Genomic DNA, 8,795 nt, shown 5'->3' with positions numbered 1-8,795 from the left:
GGCCGGTAGCAACGTAGGGCAGCCAAGTGGAGACTCCTAGAGGGGAGGTATTCTCGCTGTTATCGCCCCACGGCTACCCCAGAGAGAGGACGGAAGGATCCAGTTGCTCGACACCGGGTGCCAAGTACCCGGGGCTCCCCCCCAGGCACTGAAGGCTGGGAGGACTGGGGCACTGCTCCCCGGCGTTTCACTACCACATCCCTGCCGCTTCCAGTGTGCAATGTAGAGCCAAGTCACCCCCCACCCCTCTTTTGCCCTGATTAGAAGGGCTTGCTCTTGTTGGGCTATGCTTGATTTCATTTCGCAAGTAACAACTCTGCAGCCCTGTCCTTTGGTAGACTTTCTGCCTTCCTGGCCGCAGAGGAGGGCAGTCCCTAGTCTGCGAGTCTAGCGCCTGCAGCTCTGAGATGGGCCCAGCTCCGGTTTGGGTGTTTTTTTTGTCTTTCCTTTTTTCTTTTGAGCAAGCCGCAGTGCTCCCCGTTTGCTCTGTGGCTGTGGTCTGCAGTCAAACGTGCAGCACACCATTTCCACCGACTTAGCAGGGAAGCCTTCCTTTTCCTTTCCAGATTACAGACAGACACAGCCGAGCACTGCGGTATCTTTTGCTACAAGCAAAGAAATGGGAGCCTATAATCTTTTAGGGACACACAAGGGCTTTTGCTCCGGTTGCTAATATTTTACCCAGAGAACTTAACCCTTCAAACACATCCTCTCTCTTCTCTAAAGGCCAGATCAGCTGTTTTCTAATACCGCCCTCCAGCCTCACTTTCTGATCATCATAGTGAAGATTGCCTTGGCCAGTTGAACAAGTGTCAGCCTTGTAAAGTGCTGGGGGTGGACGCCAAAGGGCTCACGCAGCCGGTCTGCGATCTCCTTGGAAAGCCTGGCGTGGAGGGGGTAAAATGATAAATCTAAATAATAATCATCGTAAGAAGATGCTTATGCACCCAGGTACAAACTGCTGCTTAGGGTTAGCCTCCCGCAGCTCTGCAGTAAAAACGGCTCATCCGAATTGGACAGCAGGTGCAAAGTCACGGCTTTGTTCAACTTGAATTCATTTATGCTCACGCTCATTTACTTAGGAAAGGCAACTTGTTTTACGGGGGAGGGGGCTCCAGCACGCTCGACTCATGGCAAACCCGACTGACACTTTGGAGTGTGCCAAGACGGAAAAGTTACACTTGGCTTCACTCATTTGTTCTTGCCAAGGCCTGGAGTGGAAATCTGCCTGGCTCGTATTTACTTTGGAAGACAGCGGTGGGCTCCAATCCGCAAAGAGATGCACTCAGCAGGTCATAACAGTGGCAAGGCGGTGCTGTCTATTCCCCATGTGGAATGCACTGGTGAATTAATTGCCTTCTGGTTCTGCTGTTGGGAATCAATAAATAAACCAACTTGGCTGGAAACTTCACTAAGCAAAAATCCTCTGGCCTAAAAATATGCCCCCCCCCCAGCCAGTCCCATCGCATCCGCATTCCAGCTGGTGGACTGGGCTGGAGCTGGAGCTTGGAAAGCGCTGCTGTGATTACACCCAACTCGAGAGCAGGATGGCTCCGAGCCGTCTGATCTGACGTCAGCATGTCTATGGGCCCTCGCAGCAAGATAGAGGCAGCACAACTGGGGGAGGGAAGGCTCTAATCATTCCCAGATGTCCCTAATAGCAGATATAAAGACTTATATAGTGCCTCGGAATAAATTTGTAATCAATGCTCTACAATGGCATCATCAAAGCTGCAACCGTTCTCGAGGAAAATGGGGGGAAACGTCAGCCGGTGTTTGGGGCCAACGAGGACTTCCCAAAAAGCTGCCGGCTTCTCCAGTGCGAAGGCTTTCTAGAATTTATGTGGATATATAATTCAGATAACAACCGCGCTTTAATCTCGATTATACTGTGCAAGCTGGAACAGCTGAACAGTAATTGGCCAATTAGAAATAGAAAAGATTGGAGCTCTTTTTGAAGGGGCACATATTTCATAGCCTGCCCAAAATAAAAAAGGGGAAAAAAGATAAATCCTAATTATCATAGAGCGGATTATGTTTGCAGAAATGTGGAATTCGTTTCCTTTCCAACACTAAATGAACCTCATTTTTTTGGGGGGGGGGGAAGAGGAAACAGTTAAAAATATGTTTCCAGACACTAAAGACAGGTTCCCCAACCAATAACCTCAAGTGGATGCAGTGTCATAGCACTGATCGTGCCCTTCTTATTTGAAACCGTGTCTAGTCACCTACAGCTACCATGGAAAAAACCCTTAGGCCGGTCTTGGACAATGATAACAAATTAGCGATAATTATCTACTCCTAGGAGGGAGCCTGTAAAATTTAATAGGTGGAGGGGGGGGGGGGAAGACAGAGAGGATCGCTTACTCATCTTTTCCTCCGGGAAAATTAGCAACCCCCAACTTGTTTCGGATGCAACAGGGCTCGCATAAGCAGCAGGAGCGGCAGGAGGGGCTGAAGGAAGAACCTGTGCCCAGGCTGCAGCCTCCCCCCGGAGCCCCTTGCTCGTGTCAGGGCAGAGGCGGCCGGGACGAGCTGGCTTTGAACCGCTCAGAAGCAGTGCGGTTACAGCGACCACCGCGCGTTTACAGGAGCCAACCCGATGGCAAGCGGATCAAGACGGGGCCTCAACACCCGCCCTAATGTAGACGTCTTGGAAGAGGTAAAAAGTCTTTCCGAAGAGCGACTTTCAAGGAAAAAAACCCCAACACAAAACAAAAACACTCACTGAACCAAATCCACGTCGTGTTTCCTGGTGGGCCCTGAGTCACTGTGGGCAAATAGTGACGACTATTTTTTTATGCTGTTTCCATCTGCACAGTTTAACCAGCCACAGGCTTCCCTGCTGTTCCGATTCCAGCATCGTTCTGAAGCATGGGATGCTTTTCAATAGGAAAAATCAAAGCTGGCTTTCTGCTGTACACTCCTGTTCTGATTTTACCTACCAGAAAAAAAAAACTCCAGGACAAATCCTGCTCCGAGTTATAGCCATGCGAGGCCCCGATCCCACTCCAAGAAAGTCAGGGACAGTTTGCTCTTGACTTCACTGAAACAGGGAACGCTAAATCCGGAGTGTACTGGATCTCCCCCCACAACAGCCACTTCCAGTGACTCCTTCAGTCTCCCACTTTAAGTCTTGTTGTTTGCATTTGAATTCAAACACCTGAGTGCCACACTATTTTCACATTACCCTGTGCATCTTCTACTTTCTTCACCCCCGGTAGTCCCGCTGCCCTCAATGAGCCTACTGTGGGGAGTAAAGCTTATTCAGACCGGTGAGAGTTTCTGGAATGCAGCCACACGTAAATGGAGACAACACTGAAGTAAGCCCCCCCCCCCCGCTCCCCTTTTAAAAGAGAACTACACGAAAAAAAAAGAGGTTATTTTTGAGGCAAAAGGCACACTGTACATTTCCATAGTAAATGAAAGCAGAGCTGGTCTAAGTTATCTCGCAACAACCCCCCCACCCTCTTTTTTTTTTAAACATACAGATTTCTAGAGCACTCCCAATTACACCGATTCGCTTTACACCTCTGCGCTTCTTCCATTCATTCTGGTTTCCCTCCCTTATTACCTGCAGCAGAACATGGAGAGCTTTAAGCAGTCCTTAACTAGCATCTGGCAGGGTTCCCCTTGCCATTTTCTCTGCGCTATCTGCTCCTAAGTGCCTTGATATCACTGCAAAGTCTGTGTCACTGAGTAGTTATCAAGGAGGGCAGACGCGGAATATATGAGGCGGCAAATATGTTTAGTAATGACCTTAAGAACCTAGATACAATTTCATTTGAAAGTCTTTCCCCAGATAGCTGCCGCAGGACTGGGAAAGAGCGCCTGGTTCAGCGATCAGGCTGTTATCAAGCCCACCGCTCCACTCCGCGATCAGGGGCCAGGGCCCTGACATCCCAAGCTACCATCAATTTACCTTCTACCGCCTCGCTTCCCCATTTAGCTTTTAACGTCAAAACCTACATTTTTGTCGGCTCCGGCCTGTCTAGGGCTCTCCTGATTTAGCTCCAGGAGTGATTGCTCCTGAGAAAATGGCAACATCCTCATTATGGAGCAATTAAAATAGAGACCTCTTAGCAGTTCCAGAGAATACATTTCCAAGGGGGTGGGGGGAGGCAATTGATCAGATTGGAGGACAATTGCAAAGGCAGCTCTGTTCCCAACAGCACCCTGATCCGGGGTTCAGGCAGACCGCAGGCCCAGCCGGGGCCGCTCTTCTGGGCAAGAAAGCGCGTAGAGCACGAAGCAAAAATGACATTTTTAAAGAGTTGGAACAGCAGGATTGTTACAAAGCCAGCTTGCTAAAGGAGCCGCGTGTGTGTAAGTAATACAGTCAAGAAGTGAACCTGGCTAGCAAACACACAGCCGCCCCCGAGACAGAAAAAGGTAAAACACTTTCAGTGATTCCCTCTCCAGACTGAACTCCTGACAGCAAGTACGTTGCTGGGTCTCCCAGGTTAAAGGTACCACTGGATCCGCTCAGACGAGGGTAACAGCGATAATCACACAAGGAGTAGAAGGGGCGGGAGAGAAAAGGGGAGATCTGCCACTTTATCATCACCCGGGAAGCCAGCAGGCAAGGGAAAGAAAAACAAAAGGGGAGACTCTTCTTTACAAGTGGTATAAACAAAGGCAAGTGCCTATAAACACAGACCCACACCCAAGCACAAACCCGGGACGCCTGACCCGAAAGGAGAAAGGGCACATCACTTTGGGCCAGTTGTTCTAACCCTTCAACCTCCCCGTTGTCAGAGCCGGCTGGCCAACGGGGCGAGGGCTCTCTTATCTTTTTACGGGCAATTGCAAATCTACCTGCTCTTATTGTCAGAGCTCGTCACAAGTCACTTCATTAGGCGCGAGCACAGAGGAAGGAAAGCGGGTATGTGTCCCTGACTCTGGAGGGAGAGAATCAGATTGATTTAGGTTGCATTCATTCAGGCAGCCGGAGGCCGCAGAAATATAAGACTGCGGTTTAGATGAACAGTGGAAACCCTTTAGCCTAACCCCTGAAAGCCAGGTACACTCGGGGTAGCCTCCTTGAGAAAACAGCTTTTTACACAAGTTCAAAAAAAAAAAAAAAGTTTAGTAGCTGACAACTTTGAGTTTCCAGATGTAAAAAGGGAGTGAAAGGCCCAGTCCAATGCCCGGATCATCGTAATATACTAGGGCTAGTCAATTTCGGGGCTGGTTGGGGGGAATGCAGGGTGCCATTTAAATTGCTGATATACAGGGGAGGGGAAGTGGTGGCGGCGAAGAAGGAAGTTTTACATATTTTATATCTATATCTTTATATCTGTTATATAAAGATATAGATATATCCCACTCGGAGGCAGGAGCGGGTCTAGAGACAGCAGAGGATACACAAACAAACAAAAAAGTGCTCAGTCAGGCAGACTGGAAAGCTCAGCCCAGGAGAGTTTGGGGAACCGCAAAGTTAATATGAAGTTCACCATCGCTCGTTGTAAATCTTCCATTTCTCTCCCTCTTTCTCGAGTCCCTGGCTTTGTTCACTATTTCTTACTCGACGTCAGAATTTCTTCCAAGTGATTCTGTAACAGGTAGAGCTCTAACGCTTCCCTTGGCTGTCCCCAGCCCAGACGCGGGGAGATCGGGATGGATTAAAGCTCCTTCTCCATGCAACATCTTTCTGCGCAGATTTCTTTTGTGGGAAACAACCCACCCCAGGTGAATGAAATAAACGCCCGGATTTAATCCGGACACGACACCTCCCCGGCGGTCACGGCACAGTTTTTATAACCCAGCGCTTGCCCAAGTTTTGGGAGCGACTAGTGCTTCAACAGTGCCGGACCCTGCAAGAATCGCCTGGCCTAGGCCAGCCTGCGTTTGCGGGGTTGATCAAGGTCTGCGCCTCGCTAGCAGTGAATACCAGGCGCGAAACAAGCTGCCGTCATGACTAGGTAGTTATCTTAAACTGTCTTTTAAAAATCCTGCGGCCAGGACCCCTTTCCCCTCCCTTCCAGCTCGGTGACTGGTTTAAAAATAAACTTAGAAGCCATCTTTATAATTTAGTTTACTTGCGAATATCTTAAATATCACGATAACTATAAACAGCGTCATTTAAACACATTCTGAGGTATAAAACATAAAAAGATTTCTTTTTTTTGTAAAAAAAAAAAACACACACAGTGGTTTATTGAATACTTACAACGTTTACACCTTCAATATTAATTAAACTCCACTTTCTTCTTCTTTTCCTTAAGGACGGAAGTGCACATAACAAATAACTGTTGAAAACATCTGCCAATACTGAACGACCACAACAAAATGACGACACTAAATACCAAGTCAGCTGGAGCAGTGGTGCAACTGTTTCTGCTGAAATATAACTTTAGAATCCCATGAATATTTATATCCAAAAAGGGCCAGAATTAGAGATACACTTCACATACACACTAATGCCAGGGAGTCCTTTCCCCCCCGCCCCCCCTTTTCTATCTTTACCCGTGGGGTCTGTACAGAGCAATCACATTCACGAAACTATTGAGACTTTACCCCTTACCAAGCTGGCGCTTCCTCTTCATATTAAAATATGGAATGCTTTGTCTTCGGATATCCACATGGTGGGGGGAGTGGGGGGAAATTGCACATAAATTAACTGGATGATTCCAAACACAAAAGAGTCCTCGGATCAGAGCTCTCTCACGAGTCCGGGAAGAGGAGGAGGAGACGGTGATCTCCTCGAGTCCTTCCTCACTGCTTGAGCTCCAAAGCCCAGACGTGCTGCGGCCAGCCAGTCCTCCCTTTGGTTTTCTTATCGTTGCTGCTCACTGTGCTTTTCAAGATCTCGTTCTGCGGTGACAGGGGAGAGAAACAGAGCGAGGGGTTAGCTCATTATGGGCCTTTCCCCTCTAGATCACCTCCTTACGCCGCCCCCTCAAGCCTGGAGCCGCGGGCAGAGATCTGGACCCAGGGGCCCTGCCGCTCGGCTCGGCCCCGCTCCGATTCAGCGTCTGTCTCAACTCCAGCCCGACTCGGAGGCCTGGCAGCGACAGGGAGCAACCGGCGCCTGGGCCCGGGCCTTTGCTAGGCGGCTTCGAGTGCTTTATTTTCCCCTTCGCTTTGCATCGCTAGGCTGGCCGGGTGCAGTCCGCAAGCGCGCCCCTTCACCCGTTTCAACATCACTCCTTGGTGCCACGGACCCAGATTCAGCACCTCTCCAAGATCCCATCCTGCTCCTCGCAGCCTTGGCCCATCCGATCTCGGGAAGGGGGGGGGGGGGCAGCTGGTTGCAAACGCGCATTATATTTCTGCGCACACACATGGGCGATCAGTGGCCAGTTCCCCTGCCGGGAGCCCCACTTCCCTAACAGGTCCGCGATCACCTCGAGACTGTAGCTGATCGCAGGCCAAAGGCTTGCACGTCTTGGCGAGGGCCTCTCCCGAGGTAACGTTCCCCATAAGAGCCTAGCACCAGGCCTGCCGAAGGGATCCCACCCTCCTCTTGTCCCGCACCAGCACAGCAGGAAAGCACCGATCGCCACCCAGGCTCCCCCGCGCGAGATGAGCCATCTGGATTGATAAACGCAAGAACAACCCGGGCTTTCTCCCCCGACCCTTCCCAGAGGCTTCCCTTTCTTTGAGTAGCCAGGACAGGCTGATTCCCTCCCCGGAGCCTTGCAACGCTCTTTACAGCGTTCAGAAATTAAATGCGAGCTTCTTTTTCTTCTTCTTTTTTTTTTTTTTTTAAATATAGGGAGAGAGGAGTTGGCTGGGGAAGGCTGGAGGCTGCCCCTGGGTTTTGCGGGGAAGAGCTAGGTGGGATGATGGAAGCGGGCTCCTCCGGGGGGGCAGGGGCAGGTGGGCCGGGGCCGGGTCACGGGCACCGCCGCGGGGAAGCAGGGCTCTGCAGCGGCCCCCGGGGCTGATGCAGGCGGGGGAGGGGCCCCGCTCCCCACCCCCCGGGCCGGGACTGACCAGCTCCTTCTTCCTCTTCTCCTCCTTGACGTCCGTCTTCTTGATCTCGGCCTTGAAGGCCTCGGCCTCGCCGTGCTGGTCGTCCTTGGCCAGCAGGTCCATGAGGTAGGCGATGTAGCTGGTGGCCAGGCGCAGGGTCTTGATCTTGGACAGCTTGGTGTCGGCCGGCACGTTGGGGATACACTCGCGCAGCTCGGCGAAGGCGCTGTTGATGCTCTGAGTCCTGCGCCGCTCCTTGCGGTTGGCCGTGCCCCGCCGCTTCACGGGCCGCGCCCCGGGCAGCCCCGCCGCCGCCGCCGCCGCGCCGCCCGCCGCCGCCACCCCGCCGTAGTGGGCGTGCGGGTGCGGGTGCTCGGCGCCCGCGTACTCGGGGCTGTAGGACAGAGCCATGCTGTAGTCGGGGGGGGACATCTCCGGGGGCCCGCCCAGCAGCCAGCCGTGGAAGTAGGGGCTCTCGTCGTGGCCGCAGCGGGCAGCGGCGGCGGCGGCGGCGGCGGCGGCGAAGGGGTAGCCCTCATGGTGCACCACGGGGTGGTGCGGGAAGCCGCCCACCAGACTCATCCCAGCCCCCCCCGCTGCGCTCAGCCGCGGCTCATGGGGCGCTGCCGCCTCCCCGGGCGCTGCCTCACTCCATCCCCGCCCGGCGCCCGCCGCCTGCAGCGCTCAGGGCGGCGCCCGCAGCATCCCGCGCCCGGCCTCAGCGCTCATGGGCTCCGCCTGGCTGCGGCGGTGGCTGCGGCTGCGGCGGCGCGGGCTGGGCACTGGCCGGGCTCCCCGGCGCGAGCTCCATGTACAGCTACATCTTGCGGGGGGCCGCCCGGGTTAATATATGTCGTCAGAGGCCGCGGCGGCCA

The 8,795-nt window shown here is 52.8% G+C and overlaps 1 protein-coding gene across 1 annotated transcript; it reads right to left on the bottom strand.

Annotated features, from left to right (window-relative positions):
- Positions 1-6,022: 6,022 nt before the first annotated feature.
- On the bottom strand, positions 6,023-8,708 carry HAND2 (heart and neural crest derivatives expressed 2). Its single transcript, XM_014594167.3, has 2 exons — positions 7,942-8,708; positions 6,023-6,816 (listed from the first exon to the last, which is right to left on the bottom strand). Exons 1-2 carry the CDS (start codon positions 8,500-8,502, stop codon positions 6,718-6,720), a joined length of 660 nt encoding a protein of 219 aa, XP_014449653.2. The 5' UTR covers positions 8,503-8,708; the 3' UTR covers positions 6,023-6,717.
- Positions 8,709-8,795: the final 87 nt, after the last annotated feature.

The sequence above is a fragment of the Alligator mississippiensis genome, chromosome 2, assembly GCF_030867095.1.
Source record: "Alligator mississippiensis isolate rAllMis1 chromosome 2, rAllMis1, whole genome shotgun sequence".
NCBI classification, from domain to species: domain Eukaryota; kingdom Metazoa; phylum Chordata; order Crocodylia; family Alligatoridae; genus Alligator; species Alligator mississippiensis.
This window is presented reverse-complemented; position numbering and strand designations above follow the sequence as displayed.

Bases quoted from the DNA above. Each gene is read 5' to 3' on its own strand.
- HAND2 (XM_014594167.3), bottom strand. From the start codon at position 8,502: ATGAGTCTGGTGGGCGGCTTCCCGCACCACCCCGTGGTGCACCATGAG. The intron at 6,817-7,941 runs GTCAGTCCCGGC...CTGTCACCGCAG, and splicing joins AGAAGAGGAAGAAGGAGCTG to AACGAGATCTTGAAAAGCAC.